The sequence below is a fragment of the Cucurbita moschata genome, unplaced genomic scaffold (assembly GCF_002738365.1).
Source record: "Cucurbita moschata cultivar Rifu unplaced genomic scaffold, Cmos_1.0 Cmo_Scf00056, whole genome shotgun sequence".
Lineage (NCBI taxonomy): Eukaryota > Viridiplantae > Streptophyta > Magnoliopsida > Cucurbitales > Cucurbitaceae > Cucurbita > Cucurbita moschata.
Genome location: NW_019268572.1, coordinates 945,599 through 969,822, shown reverse-complemented (window position 1 = coordinate 969,822; position 24,224 = coordinate 945,599). Strand labels below are relative to the sequence as shown.

Below are 24,224 nucleotides of genomic sequence, written 5' to 3'. Positions count from 1 at the left end.
CGTTACTTGGGTTTGGCAGAAACTCAAGTCATCATACCTGATGATGGCGTTGAGGATCCATTGACCTATAAACAGGCGATGAATGATGAGGATAGAGATCAGTGGATTAAAGCCATGAATCTTGAAATGGAGTCAATGTACTTCAATTCAGTCTGGGAACTTGTAGATCAACCGGATGGGGTAAAACCTATTGGTTGCAAATGGATCTATAAGAGGAAACGAGACCAAACCGGTAAGGTACAGACCTTTAAAGCACGACTAGTAGCAAAGGGTTATACCCAAAGAGAGGGGGTGGACTATGAAGAAACCTTCTCTCCTGTTGCTATGCTTAAATCAATAAGAATACTCTTGTCTATTGTCACATTTTATGATTATGAAATTTGGCAAATGGATGTTAAGACAGCTTTTCAAAACGGCAATCTTGAAGAGAGTATCTATATGGCTCAACCAGAGGGGTTCATTGAACAGGATCACGAGCAAAGGGTTTGCAAGCTTAAAAGATCCATTTATGGGTTGAAGCAAGCATCTCGATCCTGGAATATAAAGTTTGATACTGCGATCAAATCTTATGGCTTTAAACAGAATGTTGACGAACCTTGTGTTTATAAAAGGATAGTCAACTCTACAGTAGCTTTCCTGGTGTTGTACGTTGACGATATCCTACTCATTGGAAATGATGTGGGAATTCTGACTGACATTAAGCATTGGCTGGCGACACAATTCCAAATGAAAGATTTGGGAGAGGCTCAGTTTGTTCTTGGAATCTAAATTATTCGGAATCGCAAGAACAAAACACTAGCATTGTCTCAAGCATCGTACATTGACAAAATGTTGATTCGATATAAGATGCAGGACTCCAAGAAAGGATTATTACCTTTCAGGCATGGAGTTCATTTGGCGAAGGAACAAAGTCCTAAGACACCTCAAGAAGTTGAGGATATGAAACACATTCCCTATGCATCAGCGGTCGGTAGTCTGATGTATGCCATGCTTTGTACCCGACCCGACATATGCTATGCTGTGGGAATTGTCAGCAGATATCAGTCCAATCCGGGACGTGCTCATTGGACTGCCGTTAAGAATATCCTCAAGTATCTTAGGAGAACGAGGGACTATATGCTAATGTACGGTGCTAAGGATCTGATCCTTACAGGGTACACTGACTCAGATTTTCAGACCGATGTAGATTCGAGGAAATCGACATCAGGATCTGTCTTCACTCTGAAAGGAGGAGCAATAATATGGAGAAGCATAAAGCAAGGTTGCATTGCTGATTCCACCATGGAGGCTGAGTATGTTGCTGCTTGTGAAGCAGCGAAAGAATCTGTATGGCTTAGGAAGTTCTTAACTGATTTAGAAGTCGTTCCAAATATGCATCTTCCCGTCACTCTTTATTGTGATAACAGTGGAGCAGTTGCAAATTCAAAAGAACCAAGAAGCCATAAGCGAGGAAAACATATTGAACGCAAATATCATCTCATAAGGGAGATTGTGCAACGAGGAGATGTGATCGTCACACAGATAGCTTCAGAGCACAACATTGCTGATCCATTTACAAAGCCCCTCACGGCTAAAGTGTTTGAAGGGCACCTAGTGAGTCTAGGACTACGAGTTATGTAATTTAGGGCAAGTGGGAGAAAAGGCATCAGTATGTGATGCCCTAGTTTATTGTATTTCTCTCTACTCAACGTTATAAAACCCAACTAGAGTTTTAGTCCAAGTGGGAGTTTGTTGGGTTTTATGTCCTAAAACTCATAGTTTGTAAACAAAGATATATTCTATTTTCAATAAAGTTATTATTGATGTTTATTCAGTAAAAATTGTTATTGAATAAAGTGAACTTTACGATCATTAATCTAAATCCAATAAACTAAGAACACTCTGGCTATAGTATGATTACTTGAACTATATGTAGAGACATAAGAGTGGATCAAGTTCAAGTATATAGTCAAAATGATCTATAGTATAAGGATAAGGCTGAGTACCTTATTCTGGGGACACTATGGATGCGGCCCACTTTTGTATATGATATAAACAATGTGATCACTAAATTGTGCATGTGGAGACATGTGAGTGGGGGCGTCCTATGCAATGAGTATTGCATAAGATCGGACCATGAAGAAAACCACTCTCACTTTATAAAGTCGTTTACTGTTGAGACTGATTTTCTTTTCATTCGATAACCTAGGTAACTCGGTTTTAATCCTGAGCTAACCATGAACTCCTGTTTATTCGGAATTATCCTTAGATTTGCATGGGTGAGAGTGGCTCTAGTTCGCCGACTCAACAGGCCTCCCATTTCAGGGGTAAGACTGGGTGAATGGCTGGGGATGTGGGGTGCAAGACGGAATTCACTCCTACCCACTTAGGGATAGAAGAAAGGTAGTTCCCTTAAGCACTGACTCCAGGTCTTGAACAAGGGGCCCCACCCTCTCATTGGCCTGAGAGGGATTTGGTTTACTAGTTGGACCACAAACCAATTGTTCATTAGAGGATCAGTGAGACATAAGGAACAAGAAGTAACTTCAGGGGTAAAACGGTAAATTGACCCAGCTCTAGTTACGAACAACCTGTGAAGGATCGACTTACTAATCATGGTTATATCAGATGGACAGAAATATATCTATAGTGAGGGGAGTGCAACTACTAGGCTATAGTGGAGTGTCCTAGTAGTTAACGAATGTTGGTTAACCAGGTTAATGAGTTTAATCGGTTAATCTTGGATCGTTGGAGCCCATGATCTATAGGTCCATTAGGTCCCTCTACTAGCTCATATCGGACTAAACCATAGAACAATGTGACGAGTGAGTTCGAAGTGTTCGAATTCAAATTAGGGAATATGCGTTACATATATACGATATATTTAATCGCAATTTTGTTTTATTTACGAATTAAACGAAAAGAGAGAATGTGAGATATTTAAATAAGATTTAAATATCTTAATCAATTATGTGTCGGAATTGATTGAGATTGGCATTTGAATTAATATTAAATATTAATTAAATAGTTTAATTAATCATTTAATGTTACTTTAATTTGAAATTCATTATTCAAATTAATTGTTGAATTAAAATGAAGAAAGTCAAAATGTTGACTTTCATCTAATGGAAAAATCCATGTTAGTGGAATTTTGAGGTGTCAAAATTTGGTTTAACCAAACTTGCATGTTTGCCAAATAAACCCCACAAGTTTGAGTGGAATTTTGAGTGTCAAAATTTGGTTAACTCAAACATGCATGCTTGCCACATAATCCCAAACTCTTGAGTGGAATTTTAAGTGTCAAAATTTGGTGATCTCAAGTTTGCATGAACATGCAAACTTGACTCTTTAAATAGAGTGATCATGATACTTGGAGGGGATATTCTTCATCTTGATGAAAAACCTTGAGAAAAACTTCTCACAAACACTCTCTTTCACATATACAAAATCCCTCCCAAGTTTAGTCACTCACCGGATTCCACAATCCCGTTCTAAGGCCGGAGGATAGTGGAGAAGACACTAGTGGTGGTTCGAAACCGGTTCGTGAGGCAAAAGGAGTTTGAACTACAAAAGGTTAGTATTTAAACTCATTAAGTTTTAATACTTATGAACATGCTAGTAATTTACAATAATTGATGTTCTAAAAGTGCCTAAGATCCAAATTGCTTCCGCATGTGTTATATTAACATCATCAATGTTGACAAGACACGGAAGAATGAGACAACAGATCTATGGCATGCAAGATTGAGACAAGTTGGCTACCACAAGTTGAAACTGATTATGGAAAAATCCATGCTCCAAGGTCTACCTCAACTTGAAGTCAAAACAGATGTTGTGTGTGCTGGATGCCAATATGGTAAAGCTCATCAATTACCATATAAAGAGTCAAGTTTCAAAGCAAAGAAACCATTAGAGTTAATTCACTCTGATTTGTTTGGTCCAGCCAAACAAGCATCGATCAGCAGAATGCGGTATATGGTGACGTTCATTGACGATTACTCAAGATATATGTGGATTTTCTTTATGAAACAAAAGTTTGACACGTTTTCAAAATTTCAAGAATTCAAGATGATGATCGAAGGAGAAATAAGAGAGAAGATATGTTGTCTACATTCAGACAATGGTGGAGAATACACATCAAATGAGTTCGATCAATATTTACACGAGTGTGGGATACGACGTCAGTTTACATGTGCCAACACACCACAATAAAATGGTGTAGCAGAAAGAAAGAATCGACATCTTACAGAAATCTATCGAAGCATTTACATGCAAAGAATGTTCCAGGAAGATTTTGGGCTGAAGCTATGCGAACGGTTGCCCATGTGATCAACAAGCTTCCCCAGGCAAGGCTAGGGTTTGTCTCACCATTTGAGATACTATGAGACATGAAACCTACATTTAGCTACTTCCAAGTATTTGGTTGTGTTTGCTATGTATTTGTGTCTGACCATCTACGTAGCAAGTTTGACAAGAAAGCAGTCAAGTGCATATTTGTCGGATATGACAATCAAAGGAAAGGGTGGAAGTGCTATGATCCAACAAGTGGAAAATGCTATACATCAAGAGATGTAGTTTTCGATGAAGCATCTACATGGTTGTCCCCGGAGAAGAAAGTTTTACCAGATCCAAATAACATCGAAGAAATTTTACAATAGAAGATGGGGGAGCAAATTACACACACTCAGCCAGTGACATTGATGTTGATGAGGAAGAAATGATTCAATCAAGCGAATCTATTGAAAAGGAAACGTCACATCAACAACTTAAGCGATAAAAAAGAATCCAAAAGCCAAATCTTAAGTATGCCAATGCAGCTATTGTAGAAGACAGAGTTAATGAGCCGGAGACATATGAAGAAGCATCACAAAACTCAGCTTGGCAGAAAGCAATGGAGGAAGAAATTATAGCCCTGGAACATAATCAAACTTGGGAACTAGTGCCAAGACTAGGAGATGTCAAACCCATCTCTTGCAAGTGGGTCTACAAAATAAAGCGTCGACCGGATGGATCAATCGAGAGGTACAAGACTCGACTTGTAGCTCAAGGATTTTCTCAACAATATGGACATGATGAAACATTCAGTCCAGTGGCAAATATCACTACCGTACGAGTTCTGCTAGCACTCGCAGCAAGTAAAGATTGGAAGTTGTGGCAGTTGGACGTGAAGAATGCTTTCTTGCACGGAGAGTTAGACAGGGAGATTTACATGAACCAACCAAAGGGATTTGAGAGTGCAACTAATTCTAATCACGTATGCAAGATTAAAAAAGCTCTTTATGGGTTGAAGCAAGCACCAAGAGCTTGGTATGGTAAGATTGCTGAATTTCTTACCCAAAGTGGTTATTCAATTGCACATGCAGACTCAAACTTGTTTATCAAAGAAAGAGAAGGAAAATTGGCAATTGTGTTGGTCTGTGTGAACGATTTGATTAATACCGGAGATGAAGAAAGAGAAATTCATCAAACAAGAAAAAATTTATCAGTACATTTTCAAATGAAAGAGTTAGGAGAGCTTAAACACTTTTTGGGCCTAGAAGTTGATTGTACAGATGAAGGATTGTTTCTCTGCCAACAAAAGTATACAAGAGATATGCTTCAGAAGTTCAACATGTTAGAATGCAAACAAGCTTCAACACTGATAGAGACAAATGCCAAGATTTGTGCACATGAAGGCAAAAAGTTGAACGATAAAACGACATACCGACAATCGGTAGGTAGTCTTATCTACCTAACTTTAACTCGGCCTAATATTTCTTATGCAGTTGGAGTCATGAGTCGGTACATGCAAAATCTAAAGAAGCCTCATCTGGATGCGGCTCGACGGATCTTGAGATATGTCAAAGGTACAATCAACTATGGTCTTCTGTACAAAAGAAGCAAAGACTGCAAGCTAGTTGGATACTGTGATGATGATTATGCAGGAGACCACGATACTCGAAGATCAACCACTGGGTATGTGTTCAAGTTGGGTTCGGGAACAATTTCTTGGTGTAGAAAAAGACAACCAACAGTATCGTTGTCAACTACAGAAGCAGAGTATAGAGCAACAGCTGGAGCAGCTTAGGAAAGTACGTGGTTGAAACTCTTGATGGAAGATTTACACTAGAGAATTGACTATCCAATATCACTTCATTGCGACAACCAATCTGCGATTCGCCTAGCAGAAAATCCGGTGTTTCATGCTAGAACAAAGCATGTGGAGGTACATTACCATTTCATTAGAGAGAAAGTCCTGAAGGAAGAAATCGAAATGCAACAGATCAAGACAGATGATCAAGTGGCAGACTTGTTTACAAAAGGACTGAATACTGGCAAACATGAGAGTTTTCGCTGTCAGCTCAACATGGTGCAGCGAATGAGGACTAATGCTGAGGAGGAGTGTTAAATATCATCACTGGCCCAATATGGTTAAGTCCAACCCTTGTATGAGTAATTATATTTATGATTTAGAATTTTAGGAATAAAGGTAGGAAAATGATTTAAGGATTTTAGGAATAAAGTTAGGAAAATGATTTAGGTATTTTGGGAAAAACCTGGAGAAATTTTAGGAATAGATTGACTGCCATCTAGTATACCCCACTCTACTTAGTTTATCATCCCAAGAAATACCAAGCAATACAAAGCAGTAGTTTCTATACGTGTTTTGTTAATCCCTTCTCGATTGGTCTTAATAAAGTGTGCGAGTGTTTCCCACAGAGAGTTGTGTTCAACAGTGGCTTGAGTATTTTAAAAATACTTAATAAGCGATCCCCTGTGGAGGTTATGATGCAAAGACATACAAATGCATACATGGGACCTATCATAAGAGTTTGTTTTCATCCCGTGGTCATTCTAAGGGGCAACTTGGATGTGTAATTAACGTCCTACACACAGCCCACACATGTGAGTCTGGATCCACCAGTCGGTTCGCATACCTCTTGGGCCCCTTTTTGGTCAGACGAGCATACTCTAGGAGCTGCTGATACCAGACGACACCTGTTAGGAGTAGCGACCGTCACGGCAACACTATGTCAAACATAATGATCGTGACAGAATAGGGGTATCCTCCAATGCATGAGCACACAATAATGCATGAGGTCCCTAAATCTTTCCATTTTAATTATCTTTAATAGAACCCCACTAGCGTACTTTTCATATCATAACGTTTTTCATACTATTTCTCATGATATTTATCATATCATATATTACAACTTTCATGTGTATGTGAGGATTGTATTTCATCTATTTTTCGTTTTTCATGTCAATCATATCATACCATTTATGCAATTTACAAGTCATAACAGAACGTTTTCATGCTTTCCGACATAACAGTTCATATCATGCATATATCATAGCATATATTGTAACAGTCACATAATAAATTCCGAATACGTCAACAATACATCACATCACAACATATCACAACGTAAAACATAGCAATTCATCAAAATACGGCATAACAATCACATCGAATAACATTTACGTGTTATTTCATAACAATCTACATACACGATCTATGCCACATACAAAACCACCTGCATGTGTCATCATACAACATTCAATTTATAACCTAGCGACATTACTTGGTTGGCCTTAGCCGGCGTTCTCCCTAATTAATTTACGTAAGCTTCCACTCCTCGAAAGCCTTCGCTCCTTGAAAGCATTCCAAGTTAGCGTTGGTTGTCATTTCCTATTGGACCGTTCGTCACCTTTCGTTAGTATTTCATAATTTAATAATAATTCCAACTGAAACTTGTGAAATACAACATTAAAACGATCTGAATTACCTTAATTAGGATTGAAAATAGATTCGGGAGGGTTGGACTAAAAATGGAATCCCGAGCCGTTAAGCCAAGAACCGAGCTGTAGAGCCACCGAGCCGTTTGAGTCGAGGGACGTGTCACACTGCAGGTGTACCACGTGAAACAATGGGAAGCCGCCGTGTGTGCAGGTCCTTTCGGGTCGAGGCACCAGTTGCGGGTTGGGGTCACGGGCGGTTGGGTCGTCTGCTCGTTGGATCAAGATGTGGGGCATGTTAGATAAAACCTGATTTTTCCTTATTTAGATTCACACAATTACATTCCTTCTCCGTTTGACCATTTGACAAACACGTCGAATGGATTAACTAAGTTTAAACGGCAATTTAGCAGGAAGTGGCACAGATTCAGTTGGCCACTCTCCAACCATTTTTAGAATTGAGTTATATTTAAATAGAAATCTGTTCAGAATATTGTACAACCTGAATTAAAGGGCAGTCAAAATTTCATCATTCTCTCTCTTCTTATTGTACGCTTTTTATTTTCCTTCCAACAACTTGTTGTCGACAATTTTCCCGGCCCATTATTGAAATCCAACAAGTGGTATCAGAGCCTCGTTGAAACGATCGGTAGTATACCATCACAGAAGAGCCATCCTATCAACAATCAAGTTGAATAACTCAAGTGGCTAGAGCGTCGACCTAACAACACACAGGTCTCAGGTTCGAGTAGAAGAAAATGCAAAGCGCAAAATTATAAAACACATCGTTTGGGGTCCATCTCGACAAGCAGGGCTCGCTCACTCCTCCACATCGCCAAGTGCCAGCATCTCCATCACCACCACAAAGAGGCCGTGGCCGACGTCGTGATGATGTGAGTGAGTGATCAGAGAGACAACGACCGCCGTGGTAGAAACGATCGGATGAGCAGCAAGAGCACTGGCAATGGGTCCTCGACACGCGGGGGCAACAAACCATATGACTGGGGCCAAGAAGTCTGCGTTCTCCGAGCTTGACTCCAGGGATTTGCGGGACGGTGAAACTCGGCGACGGCTCTGTCGTCGTAACGTCGAGCAGCGGAAGAAAAATAGGAGGAGCGAATGTTCGCTCAAATCAGTGAAAAAAAGGTGGCAGCAAGAGCACCGACAATGGGTCCTCGATACGGGGGCCCCAATCCATATGACTGGGGCCAAGCGACGGCTCTGTCGTCGAGATCGAAGGGCACGGCACCGTCCTATTCGTCGTCGGTAGTCAACCTCTCGGCTAGTTACCGGAAGACCTATAGAGCTCAAAACGGAGTTGAAACGAAATAAGGTAGCTGCAAGCATCTTGGTTGGGCCGAGATGTGGGTTTAGGCGGTCATGAGCTACACAAGCGCACATTTTCGGTTTGGATTTGACCCGACCCGAAGTCCACGGACTTTGTCTTCTCCACCTGACTCACGCGACAATTTCTGACGATTTTTCTCTCTCTTCTATACGTCGTTTTCTGTCCCTTTTCCTCCATTTCCTCTTTGTCAGCCCCTCTCCTTCCTTCCCACGAAGTTTTCGTGATGTTTTGGTGCCTATAACCACAAATCCGAGAGACTCAATAAAAACTCAAATTTTGATTTGAAATCCGACGAAGTGCAGCGGTGTTAGGGCATGTGAGGCTTAACTCTCGTAGTTGTATGAACATTGACTGTCCTTTCCGCAATGTAGGAGGGTTGTTTCGGCGTTGGGATTCCTCTGGATAACTTGCCGACGAAGGTTTTCATTTTTTCTTTTCCCTTCTCTCTCTCTCATTTTTTCACTATGCAGGGTACTCTGGGGCATGGGCTGAAGGTTGGGATGGAGCGTAGAGATCCGTGGGCATTGGGGAGGCGCGTCTTCCACACAAGACACAGGTATACTCTATTTAGGCAATACAAGCCACCTAAATATAAAAACTAAAAAGTAGCTCACCTAGAGATGAGATTTGTTGCCAAAACACTTGCTGACGCCAAAAATAGATGAACAACTCCTTCAGTCCGGAGAGTTGTGAGTAGCTAATATACGACTCCAAACCTTGAGGAACACCATATGCTCAGATTGTAGTAGAGACTAGGCCCGAACTTCCAAGTCCGTAGATATTGCTTTTTACGACGCCAGAAATTTGTGAACCACTCCCTTAGTATCGAGAGTGGACATGTGAGTAGCTAAAGTACCGCTCGAAATTTCAAAGTACCTAAGATGCTCAAATAGTAGTAGAGACTAGGTCTCAGAGTAAAGCCTGTGGATACTACTTTTTTTTTTTTTTTTTAATAAATTTGAATCACACCCACTTATGATTAAATTTTATTTTGTAATTAATTTTGGGTTGTTGGTTTGAATTATTTTATTTAAAAGTTAGATAACTTTTATGTTTTATTTTATTTTTCTATTTTTATTTGGTTCCACTTTCACCTTTTGAGTCAGCCATCCAAGATTTAAAGGTTCAAAAATTAAGTTGGGGCAGGTAGTGTAACAACTCGAAGTTTACGGGTGATATGATTTTTTCTCAGCTTTTTTTTTATGATTTTCTCTCAAAATTTTTAAAACGTCTGCATTGTTGTAAAAAAATATTTAGTTTCTTTATCTAACCAATATCGAATCTTATAATTAGTGATACATGTTAATTTCAATTAAAATGTAATTGGATAGAATGCAACAACTAAGAAAGTACAACTACTTGATTGATCAAAATAAAAATTTATGAATGTAATTGCAACCGTTGTCAAAATTCAAGGGGGTGATTGATTGTAACGAATCAACAAAAAAAGAAAAAGAAGTTAAGAGGCGTCCGTGGTCACTGGCGAAGACCCGAAAACTTTGACGAACGTCGGAGTTTTCGTTCTCACACGACCCACGAACTCCGCTCGACTTCTGGATCACCACAATGCCAAAACTCGATCCTCAGCACCTCCAAACGACCTGCAAGAAAGAAAGACAGTGAGAAAACGAGAAAGACGGAAAAAACTGACGAAGCTAAACCATACGAAATCAATGTCGAAACCCTAGATTTACGCCACAAAAACCATCTCAGAGACTTTACACACACTAGGGATAGATCTCGACGCCTCTTACACGTTATACACCGTCGGATGAGGAAGACTGACCCTTGAGTTTTCGGATCTCCCCAAATTTGGGAGTTTTTGACCTATACAAGTCAAAAGGACGCTGTGAATGTTTGATTAATCCACCACACCTAAATGGTGTGAAAGTTATCTTATTTATAATCAAATAAATTACAAGGATATGGAAATAGTAATAAATGAAAATAACAATAAATGGAAAGATATCTATAGTAATATAATATATTAGATATTTGCCTTATAATAAAATATCAAATATAATATATACGGGAAAGTATAATTTATTACTAAATATCCTTAACACCCCACCGCAAGCTGAGCGTCAGATTTGAACGAACGTGAAGCTTGGATCTGAAAAATTCAAAGAGGTTGCGAAACACTTGTCGTGAAGATGTCAACAACCTGGTTCAGAGGAGGCGTAGAGAAACACTTTCTTGGCCATCGAAAATTGCAGAGGGATTGCTGCTTAGCGGCGATGCTGCCTTGGCTTCGGTGAGAATATGTCCAACCCATGAAGAGGGATTGTCGCTTAGCGACGATGCTGCCTTGGCTCTGGTGAGAATATGTCTAACCCCAAGAAGTAGAAGGGGAAACCTAGAGCATGGGACAAAGACAATGTTGAAGCTGAAAGAGTCGCCACATTGGGCGAAGGAGCCAATTTTGGCGAGAAAGGCAGCTGGAAGAGTCGCCACATTGGGGCGAAGGAGCCAATTTTGGCGAGAAGGGCGGCGGCAACTTGGTTGGCGAAGATGCTAGTGCGGCGCCCAGATTCCAAAGGTAAATCTCTACAGAAGGTCGATGGGCTTATTGAGATTCTATATATTTTCGAAGAGGAATGCTGATGAAGATCCTAAGATTAGGGTTTTTGTGAAGGATGAAGGATGAAGGATGAAGGGAAAATTGGGAAGAAAATGAAGGAGGCTATGTTTGGAAAAGGTGAGGTTGTATGTACAGAGTATGGCGAATGATGATTTGGAGGTCAAAAGGGTGGAGCCGAAGAATAATCAATCGGCTCTGCATGTGGTAGCCATGACGACTGCCCCTGCGGCGTCAAAGCCAACAGTGGTGGTGGAGAAGAACAGTAGAAGATTTCAAAAGCCATTGAAAAGAAAGAATCCGGGCTGCTAAACCAAAATGGCTCTGATACCATGTGAATGTTTGATTAATCCACCACACCTAAATGGTGTGAAAGTTATCTTATTTATAATCAAATAAATTACAAGGATATGGAAATAGTAATAAATGGAAATAACAATAAATGGAAAGATATCTATAGTAATAAGGCAAATATTAGATATTTGCCTTATAATAAAATATCAAATATAATATATACGGGAAAGTATAATTTATTACTAAATATCCTTAACAGACGCCATAAAAAGGAAGAAAAGATGAGACTCGAAAACAAAGGAAAAGGAGGAAAACGGACGTCGGAAACGAAGTTACGAAGAGAAAGAAAAGTCACCAAAAATTTCCTAGTAATCGGGCGAAGAAGACGAGTCTCGACCCGAGATCCGGACCCGCGATCCGAACTGAAACCAACCCAGTCCAGTCCAGACCCTTCGGCCCAACAAAACCAATTGCGACCGTCTCCTTAGCCTAGCCCCAATCAACATACGCCAGCCCAAGTACCACAGCCGTGACCCGAACCACAACCTGCAAACCGAAACCAAACCCACAGCCGGCGAACCGCAACCAACCTGCGAACCGAAGGCCTGAAAATGTCTCGGCCCAAATCCATAATCCAGGCCAGGCCACCTTCAACTGTTTCCTCTTGGTCCAAACTCGGTCCACTACACGCGGTCAACCCAGACCCGCAACTGCAACTTGTACCTGCGCACGACCCGCGCCTCGACCGAGACCGCTTGCACACGCGGCGCCTCCTGGTTGCGCACGTGTCAGCGTTTGGCGCAAACACTCCCTCAGGTCCGGTGACTTGATCGGCTGGACGACGGCTTATAGAAACCTATTTTTCGACCTATTTGGCACTGTTTCGACCCTCCTGGACTCGATTTCGATCCTGTTTAATGTAAAATATGTCATTTTAAGGCTGTATTTCAGAAATTTTAAGTTGACGATTAATTATGTTTGTGAAATACTGACAAAGGTGTCGAACATTCCAATAGGAACCAACCACCAATGAAAGCGTACGATGCATATGAGGAGCTAGGAGCTTATGTATATATTTTATGGAGTACTTCGGCTAAGGCCTACCAAGTAAGTGGCCCTACCATCATAATTTACACAATTATATGTTGTATATTGACACGTGCCCGTGAATCCGCACGTGTCATTAAATTGTATGTTAGGCTGTTACGTTTTAATACGTAAACTTGTGAAATGTGTACATGTGCTGTTTTTGCATTGATTTGATGTGCAGTATAGTGTGACGTGATGTGTTGTGTTTAGAATGTTTATGTAATCTCAAGGTGATTTCTGTATGAATCACACGTCATAATATGTTATAATGAAAGCATGAAATGTGATGTTATGTTTCCTAAATTGTATGTAAATAACATGATATGTACGACATGAAATCACAATAAATGACTTGAAATATAACCCCATTAGAATTATGTTTGATATGAAGACTGAAAAATGAGAAATGATATGACATGCGTAAAAAGATAGTGGGGTTATATTTAAATATGTTGAAACGGAAAAAGATTGGGACCTCATACATTATGTGTGCATGCATTGGGGAATACCCCTATTCCATCACGAAGGTACGGACGCGTACATCCATTAGGTAGGCAAAGTATCATTATGTTTTATATAATGCTGTTGTAACAGTTACTAATTCTAACGGGTGTCTGACATAAGAGCTACTAGAGCAGGCTCGCCCAACAAGAAAAGGGGCCCAGCGGTGTGCGAACTGACTGGTGAGACCACAACCGCACGTATGGGCTGCGTGTAGAGTATATGATACACATCCAAGCTGTCCGTTAGGATAGTTCCGTAGGAAAAATAGACTAATATAATAGGTCCCAGCTTGCATTTACATGTTCATGTTGCATAACCCTAATAGGGGGTCTCTTACTAATTATTTTAGGAACACTAAAGCCTCGTGCTCCTATATTTTCAGATACAGACAAGGTACCCATGTGAGACCGACGGAAGCATCGCAAATTTCGTGACCGTGGCCTAAACATTGGAGATATCGAATGGGTTGGAGATCAAAACTTTTAACTATTACACTACTTAAGTTTATATTAGGCTTACAAGAAGACAGGATAAGTGATATTTCATCAAACATGTTTATCCCTTGCCTTCAAACATACCACTTCTTCATGAGTTGCATCTACACAACTTGCAATTTGAATGTCTTTTTATCAAGAACATTTTCCAATAGCTGCTTTTCATAATGATGTCCATGCCACTCAAGCAACATATAAGGATGTATTAATTTTGGTTTCCTTTGGATAAGGATGCTGAGGAGGAGACAGCATGGAAGTGTGGGTATGGATGTCAAAATAAAGTGTGATGTTTTGTGTTCCTCTTTTGTTTCCTTGAAGAGTAAAGCTAAAAGGCAAGAGTGTCCTTTCCTTTACTTTCCTTTCCAACTCCAAAATCCAAGCAATGCCAGGTAATGTTCACATTCACATGCTTTTCTTCTCCATTACAGTTGGTATCTACCCAATATACCCAACACAAATGGGGGATAACATTTTGTGGTAACAAATTCGGCTCTCTTTCAATTTTGTGTCTCCTGATGTGACGGACACAGCTGTTCTTCTCAAACACTTTAATGCTTCATAAAACATTTTCTTCAAATCAGGATATGTACGAACAATTATGAAAAAAAAAAAAAAAAAAAAATGATTTTGACTATTCAAAGGATAAAAAATAAAAAATTCGTCCAAATATTCGACATCTAATACTATTTCAAAATTCTTATCTAGTTGACGTAAATCCGCTTTAGTTTTTAGATAAAATAATATCAAATTGAATTAAGATTAGTAAAGAAGGGAATTCCTTCTATTCATACTCTAGTTGTTTTATTAAAATTGAAATTAGAGAAAGAAGTGTCACAAGGTCTTGGTTCAATTTATAATAATCTCAATACGTCTATCTTACCCTCCCTCAATCATGCCCTCTTGGCTCGATCATCTAGGTGTGTCTCATAGAGGGCTTATTTGTATGTACGACCCATGTGGCCTCTATGGCCCACGAGGCAATATGAACTCGGTGGAATCCTAATTCGACCTATAATACATGGTATAATCGGAAAGTGATAAAATAACTTTGTAAATACCCATAGTTTTTCATATTTAATTTGGACCCATAACTAGAAGTTTCTAAAGATCCTGCCTAAATAGATGGATTGATTGACGGTGAGTGATGTTGGGCGACAATGAAGTTGTTGGGGGTAGAGGTGACCCAATCGCTCAGTTCTGAATATGCGACGTTTGAGTTAAAACACAGCTCAAACTCCCATGTGTCTATCCTCTGTACCCATATGCTTACTTCTCTTACGCTTTCGACACCATAAAAGCCAGCTGCTGTTCAAAGTGAACCAATTTAATGCCAACCCTAACATTTATAGTTCTCCAAACGATATCTCTTTGCCGTTTGAAGGTGTGAGGCCAGGGATATGAATACACATATCTATTGCCAATTTATATCTAGTGGGCTTGCCCCCTTTAAATTTCATGTATCATAAACTCTTTAAATTTCATGACAAAACTTTTTAGAATTCATTGAATCGATTCTAGTAATGCTTGAAGCAAGAAAGTGACAGTGAATCCCAATTGTTTGAATACCTTTGTTTGAACACCTCAAACTAATGAATTTGTTGTCAAGTTTATACAATTTTTTTTGGGTTTCTCAACTGATAAATGTATTTTGAAATATGTAAAGAAAATTTTGTGATTACCATTGAGATCTATTGTATTAGAATAGCTTAGCAACACCTACTTCTTAAAGTTAAAGGTATTCATGCTAGTGATCTGACAACCAACTAATCTTTGATGACCTGATGAAGGTGCTCCACTACTGTCTTTTCCTTTTTCTTTCATGAATCTCAACAAGATGGAACATGGTCATGCTATTCTACACCTTTATCAACTATGTAAATAATAGCTCACCCACTACTCGAATTGATAAGCTTCAATTCTTGTCCTCTAGTCGTTCAATCAACTATCCAATTTAAATTAAAGAATACTTCATTTGTTATTAACAAGATAGTTCATGATTGGAGGATTTTATATTCATATGGTTGGATCAAGAACAACTCATCATAGGTCTTCAATCCTATCTAGCTTTCACTTTTAGATTTGATTGGTCAGAACAACTCCATGAATTTAGTCAATCTATTTGTGGAGGACCTCATGAAGATAGATCAACTATCTCATTTTTATAGTTCAATGGTTAGAATATGCGTGAAAGAAAATAAAGGAGTAAGGTAGATATCGGTTAGTGTGAGGGGAGGCTAGCGCAGGTAAGCTCACATAAGTATTATCTACCAATCATTAGCAGCCATGAAGGATACAGAGCATTTATGCTAATGATCCTACTAGTTAACTACACTCACGAACAATTTATGCGCCAACAAAACTTGCTTCGTTGGTCTTATGTTTGTCAGTAAAGTAAAGCTAATTATTTACTTTTTTTTAAAACGAGTGTTATTTACTAATAGACTTACTTATCGTAATCACAAAGAAAAAAGTGTTTATGGTGTGGTGGAAGGAGTTAACTTATTTATTGTAACGCCCGAGCTTTGACGAGAATTAATTTTTTGACTTTTTCATTAAAACTATAAAGGGTGAGATTCCATTTAAAATTCTTTCACAAAACTTGCTCATAAGTGAGGATCATCCAAATTCATCAAGAAAAGAGGATGAACAAGAAAAAAAGTTTCAAGATTTTAGATTTCATTTTTCTTTAGATTCGAGATTATCCTATGAAATTAGTCTAAAATACTTTAGGAACATTTTCGTTCACGGGCCGAAATCACTTGAAGCTAGAGCTTCAATTGATCTTTAAAAATAATGAGTTATAAGTTATGATTTTTTAGCCTATTTAGAAGGAGTTTATTTCTTTCCATAATAAATGAAACATAATGAAATTAATTTAGTTGGAAAATTCAGTAGAAAAGATACCAAATTTAGAAGAAAATAGGAGAACACAAAAACTAGAACAAAATCTATAAAATAATTAAGGAAATTTGTTTGGTAGATACTCGGAATTAGGCTAAGAACTCGTGTGATGAAAAAGGACATGTGTCATGCTCTAGTAATTTAGAGAAAATCGTAATGCTTGAGAGATTGGAACTCGTTACTTAAAAATAAAATTTACTAAAAAAATGTTACTTAAAAATAAAATTTACCCACCTCTCTCCACTAACCTCTAGTCCCAACTGCATCCTCTTTCCTCAACCAATCATATCACGGTTCATCCAAAAATAACAAAAAAAATGTCAGATTTGAGAAAAAGTAAAATGGTGTTTGAACAAGGATATGTCTAGAGAGATTTTGGTCTGTTATTACATAAAATCCTATCTGAGATTTCCTTTTTCCTTTATAATTATGGTTATAAGAAATGATCAAATCTTTTTCATATTTTACTGGATCATGTAATAATCAGATCCCATATTCAATTAATTAGATTTTTTTATTAGCATGAGAAGTTATAGGAAATAAGGTTAGAATAAAAATAAAAAAATTAGTTGGCAAATCCTAAGATAGTAGCCAAACAATCGATTAAAATTGGTCAACAACATCTGTTTGAAAATAAATATAAAATTGGAGGAATATCTTATTTACAGAATTGACAATGTTTGCAGAACTAAAAATCTATTTACAGAAAGAAAATAATTACAAAGAAAGGAGGGAGGAGGGAAGATTTGTTGAACAGAATTTAAAAATAAAACGGGGAATATCAGAGGGCATGAAACTCCATTAAATTTTGTCTAACATGAAATTTTAACCATGTAAATTATAAATAATTTTATAGAGTTCAAACTTGAAACTGATGTCATGGGCTCACATAGGTTGACTTAGATTTTAAAGGACGGAATCGAACTTTTATTAAGGATATATACGTGACAACGACTTAAGCTAACCAGGTAAGTGGCTCACCCGTCGTAGGTTACGCGTTAATTGTTGTATGTTGGCACGTGCCCGTGGATTTGCACATGTCATTGATTTGTATGCCAGTTTAATGTGGTTAAGTACGAACTCATGTGAACGTAAATGTATGTTACGTATGCTGCTTTGTTTGGTGTGATATGATGTGCATGTGACGATATGTGGTCCCTGACTGATTATGGCATGATTGTACGGAATATTTGAATGTAAACAGCATGAATTGTATGACATGAAATACGGCAAACTGCATGGAAACATAACCCTGATAGGAATATGTATGATACGTAAAGAAATGAAAATGAGTGACATGTAAGCATGAAACGTGACAAGGGGTTATGTTCGTTAATGTTAAATGTAGAACTAGTGGGGACCTCATGCATATTGTGTGTTCATGCATCTGGGGGGATACCCCTATCCCATCACGAGGGTACGGACGCATACATCCAATGGCAGGGCAACGATCATTGTGCTTTGCATAGCGCTGCCATGATGGTTACTAGTTTTAACGGGTCCTAGCATAAGAGGCTCCCAGAGTATGCCCACCGGATAAGGAAAGGGCCCAGCGGTGTGCGAACTAGCTGGTGAGCCCATACTCGCACGTATGGGCTGTGTGTAGAGTATATGGTACACGTCTACGATTACTCGTTAGGACAGCACCATAGGAAAAACGAAACGAAACGAAACGAAACGAAACGAAACGAAAGGTAGGTCCCATCATTTCATTGCATGTGATTGTTGCATAACCTCGATAGGGGGTCACTTACTGAGTATTCTAGAAATACTCAAGCTTCGTGCTATTTTACTTTTTCAGATAAGGGCAAGACACCCATGTGACATCGACGGCGGCATCGTACCCCCCGGGACCGTGGCACATGCATAGAGTAGTTGTTTTTCTATTTCATAGTCTAGGTTGAATTCGGTTTATATCATTAGTATAGGTTAGTATAGGTTGATTTGTATTTGCATAAGTAAACCATAAGGTAGAATAAAACATTCATTTTGGTTTTGTTCCTTTTCCTTTGTCTCAATAATGTTTAATGTTCTGTTCCTTTCTTTCCCTTGTAATTCTCTTTCACGAGGTAATAAAAGGCGAGTGTAAGTCGCATTTATGAACATAGCCCATTTAATCTGCATTTCAAGGTATAGTAATGACCTTAGATTAAATAGGTAAAATTTAGGATCGTTACAATAGTACTCATGGAAATTTTATTAGTCCGAGGAGCTAGTCTCGAGCATCTTGAAAATGTGATTTGAGATTTTAAGCGCCTAGATTCCCTATGAACCTAATAAACCTCCACAACATCTAAGGATGACTAACAAAGCTTACCAAGCTTATAATTAGTGTGAATGGTATCCTTAGAGCCAATATTATTTCCTATTTTCTCTAGTACACAATCAGTGCAATCAGTGACCTAGATTGCTGCTAGGAGTGCCCATGTCAGATATACCGTAGAGCTTGACCTAGATCGATCAAATTGGATAATGTGAAGGCTACTAAGTTACTATTGCATGTAAAAATGGGTTCAAGGGCGAAGTTGTGATTCCATAAACTAGTTTTGAGAGAAGATTAGGGACTACATGGATAGCTAGCTCAAGATGAGTGTCCCTAACATGTGTGGAAACAATCTTAGACCTCTTAAATAGGGTCATGCCGATATAAATGGGTCTAAGAGTGATGAGAAATTATACTGCTAAACTTAGTAGCTAATGCAATTTACCGTATTTCATGTCATACATTTCATGCTATTTACATTCAAATATTTCATACAATCATGCCATAATCATTTAAGAATATCATAAACGTCGAAAGAACTACATATCACATCATACTAAACAACATACATTTATGTTCACAAGATTACATACTTAAGCACAACAGTCTAGCATACAATTTTAATGACATGTGCGAATCCACGGGCACGTGCCAACATACAACAAACAACGCGTAACCTACGACGGGTGAGCCACTTACTTGGTAGGCCTTAGCCAAAGTACTCCCTAAAATATAAACGTAAGCTCCTAGCTCCTCGTATATGTCCTACGCTTCCGTTGGTGGTTGGTTCCTATTGGATCATTCGACACCTTCGTTAGTATTTCACAAACATAATTAATTTCTAACTTGAATTTGTGAAATACGACCTTAAAATGATTTATTTTACCTTAAACGGTGTTGAAACTAAGTTCGGGAGGGTTGGAACGATGACAAACAGGTCGAAAATAGGTTTCTCGAGCCGAATAAGTCACCGGGGCCGAGAAGCCGCCTCCAAGCCGATTAAGCCGCCGAAGCCGAGGGGTGTCACGCTGCAGACGTGCCACATGGCACAACCAGAAGGCGACGTGTGTGCAGCGGTCTCGGGTCGAGGCGCGGGTTGTCGGGTCGAGTGTGCGGGTTTTCGATTGCAGTCGCGGGTCTGGGTTGACCGCGAGTGATGGACCGGGCCTGGATTGAAAGGAAATGCCTGCAGGTGGGCTGGGCTATGAGCGTCGGGTGTTGGTTTGGGCTTGCGAGTCTCGGGTCGGCTGAGTTTTTGCTCTCGGGTCGTGGCTAATGGGTTAGGCCGTAATTGGGCTTTCTGGTTTGGACTGAGGCAACTGGGGTGTGAGAGTGTCGTTGGTTGAGGTTTGGATGAGTGGGTTGGACTCGGTTTAGGTCGCGGGAGTCTGGCCCTCGGGTCAGACTTCGTCTTCTTCGCCCGGTTACACGAAGTTTCTGGCGACCTCTCTCTTACCTCGGTAACGTCGTTTCGACGTCCTTTTTCCCTCATTTTTTCTCCGTTTCTAAGTCTCCTTCTCCTTCTAATTCCGTTTTTGGTATTTGTTTGGTTTGTAAAGGCCTATTACTCCTTGATCTGAGAGGGTTCGAAAATCCAACGTTCTGTCTCCCTTGCCCGACGGCGTACAACGTGTAGGACTCATCTAAATCTACCCCTGGTGTGTGTAAAAGGCTCTAGGATTACTTTTGTTGCGTAAAATAGAGGTTTCAACGTCGATTTCGTAGGGTTTGGCTCTACCGGAGCTTCGTCGGATTTTGTCACTGTATTTCTCGTTTTCTCACTATTTTTCTTCTCTACAGGTGTCTTGGAGGTGCCTGAAGGTCGGGTTTAGTTTCCATGGTGACCCCGACATCAGGCGCCCTTTGTGGGTCGTGTGTGAATGAAAACTTCGGTGTTCGCCGGAGTTTTCGGTCCTGTCAACGACCATTTTTTTTATCTGATCTGTTACACAACCACCCCCACTCGTACGCTCACACCTATTGCGTTTCTTCTCCCCGACGTGTTCGCGCGAGCCCCAACGGCCATTTCCCAGGACGTGCGTACACTCACTATCGCTTGGATCATGCGGGGCATGCGTTAAATGAAATTTCTACGCATTCCATTTCGGGTGCGAACATACCAGCACTAATGCACTAGATCCCATCAGAACTCCGCAGTCAAGCGCGCTTGGGCGAGAGTAGTACTAAGTTAGATGGCCACTTGGGAAGTCCTCGTGTTGCACCCCTTTTTATTTCTATTTTATGTTTTACTCCTTATTTCAAAGATATCCAGTCTCAAATTCCAAGGTGTGGACCTGGAAATGCTCCCTGAATAAAAAAAGAAGTTTAGGACTAATCTAGTGAATGGTGGTGGGTCTAGTTGTTCCGGGGACAACTTTCTAGTACGGCTATTGCCCTTGATACTAAGTCACAGTCTTATTCCTTCTTGGAATCTAGGCACCACAATATTCACTCTTCCATCTTCAGCTGGTATATTCTGCACTCTCTCAGCAGCATTCGTCCGTCTAAACATTGGGATGAGATGCTAGGTTGTGCATCTTTGTTGGCTATGATCAGCGGAGGTTGAGGTGCATTTATCCGACTACAAAATCAGTATCTCCACATGTCGTTTTCGATGAGCTATCATCATGGAGGTCCTCCAAAAATGTAATACTGTTGGATTCCGTGATGCTAACTTCCGTATGCGGGCATAAACACCTGAGCAATGATAAAATGGAATTTAGAGGGACCTCATTCATAATGTATGTTCATAAGCATAGGGATATTTCTCCAGAGACGATGAGTGCGGACGCACACAATATGATGATGAGGGTGTTCGTAGGGAGCATGACATTATGGGGTTCTATTAACCTCCGAACGTCACTACAGATTAGCTTGATCAGAGAGTCTAGGGGGTGTGCGAGCCACCTGAAGATTTACACTCACATGTGTGAGTTGTGTGTAGGGAAGTACTACACATACAATTTTTTCGAGACTAGAGGCCACCCCTAAAGAATAGAGATAGGTCCCAAGAGCATGATTGCATGTGTTTGCATTTGCATTGTAACTACCCTCAATTTTCCTATTTAATCTAAGGTTATTACTATACCTCTATCCGTACATTTAATGCAGAATTTAATTTAAATGAGCTTTTATTATAATTGAAACATTAATTCCTCATTATTACCTCGTGAATAAACGAATACAAAGGAAAGAAAGAAAAAACAATGAATGCAAATGAAATTCAACACATACTAACCATGAATTGAAAGCAATCTATGTTTTGCATGTGCCATGGTTACGAGGTTTGCGAAGTTTCCATCGATCTAACATGGGTGTTTTGCCTTTATCTGAAAATGTAGTAGCACGAGGCTTGAGCATTTCTAGAATACTCAGTAAGTGGCCCCTATCGGGGTTATGCAACAAACACATGCAGATGAGATGATGGGTCCTATCCTTCAATCTGTCTTCCTTGGGTGTACGCCTCCGTACCCTCGTGATAGAATAGGGTATCCTCCCAATGCATGAGCACACATAAACGCATGAAGTCCCCAATATTTCTACTTTTATTATTAATAGATATAACCCCGCTATCAGTTTCATTTGTATCATGTTACTTCTCATTTTCAGTGCTCCTATCATGCACAATCCTAACGAAGTTATATTTCATGCTAAAGGTTGTATTTCATGTCATACATGTCATGTTGTTCACATACAATTTGAAAAACATAACATTACATTTCATGCTTTCATTATAACATATTATGACATGCAATTCATACCGAAAACATCTCAACAATCATATAATCATTCTAAGCACGACACATCACATCACATCACATTATATCTTACATTAAGTCATTTCAGAAACAGCATACGTTCACATTTCATACTTTTACGTATTAAATGGTAACAGTCTAACATACAATTTATGGCACGTGCAAATCCACGGGCACGTGCCAACATACAATATACAATTGCGTAACCTACGACGCTAGAGCCACTTACTTGATGGGCCTTAGCCAACGTACTCCCTAAAATATATACGTAAGCTCCTAGCTCCTCGTATACGTCCTACACTTTTGTTGGTGGTTGGTTCTTATTGGATCCTTCGACACCTTTGTTAGTATTTCACAAACATAATTAATTCTTAACTCGAAATTTGTGAAATACGACCTTAAAATGACCTATTTTACCTTAAATAGGGTTGAAATCTAGTCTGAGAAGGGGGGAACAGCGTCAAACAGGTTGGAAATAGGGTTCCCAAGTCGAGAAGCCATCATGGAGCCGTAGAGCCGCGCCCGAGCCGATCATTTGCCAGAGGCAAGGGGGTGTTTATGCCAGAACCTAACATGTGGCACAACCAAAATCGGACACGTGTGCAGGCTGAGATCAGGTTGAGGCACGGGTCGTCAGGGGAATTATGAGTTAAAAATAACAAAAATAGAATAACTTTGCACGCATATTATTTATGGTCAGCACTTATGTAAGTCTTTCACTAGTATTACATTGCAAATCCATTCCACGTATCCAACAAAATAGAAAAAGAATCCTCCACATATTTATGTTCTTATCAAACTAATATGACTAATATGATATCATGTAGAAGAAAAAACAATACAATCAAAAATCAAAAGGATGTATGTCAACATGATACCTGATGTGGAGTCTTCACATTCCTCGTGCTACTGCTACCTTCCAACACTGAGGAATAATAACACAACAAGACAGCCAATGAAAACAAGTTTGACCAAGCAACTCAGCACAATATCACACAACTTCAATGAGAAATAGTGCACTTACACTTACCGTTACACTAAATATGTTGCTCTAAATAAAAGTTGAATATAGCTAAACCAAATCTTTGGCAACCAATATCATTCATAGTATTAATAAAAATAAATAACATTCCATAGAGTATTAATAAAAAACAATATGTAACGACTCGAAATTTTCTATTTAATTTAAGGTCGCTACTGTATACGTACCATAAACATTGAATGCGGAAGACTTCATTTAAATTTCATAAAACATAACCTTTATCTTAAAACACAGCCATGGACTTCCGTGTTTCGA

General features: G+C 39.3%; 1 protein-coding gene and 1 non-coding gene across 2 annotated transcripts; both read left to right on the top strand.

The window, feature by feature from the left end:
* Positions 1-5,476: 5,476 nt before the first annotated feature.
* Positions 5,477-6,046, top strand: LOC111436575 (uncharacterized mitochondrial protein AtMg00810-like). Its single transcript, XM_023074321.1, has 2 exons — positions 5,477-5,934; positions 5,977-6,046. The coding sequence occupies exons 1-2, from the start codon at positions 5,477-5,479 to the stop codon at positions 6,044-6,046; spliced, it is 528 nt and encodes a 175-aa protein (XP_022930089.1).
* Positions 6,047-21,275: 15,229 nt separating this feature from the next.
* LOC111436606 lies at positions 21,276-21,394 on the top strand. Its single transcript, XR_002709283.1, has one exon. It is a non-coding gene; the product is annotated as a 5S ribosomal RNA (ribosomal RNA).
* Positions 21,395-24,224: the final 2,830 nt, after the last annotated feature.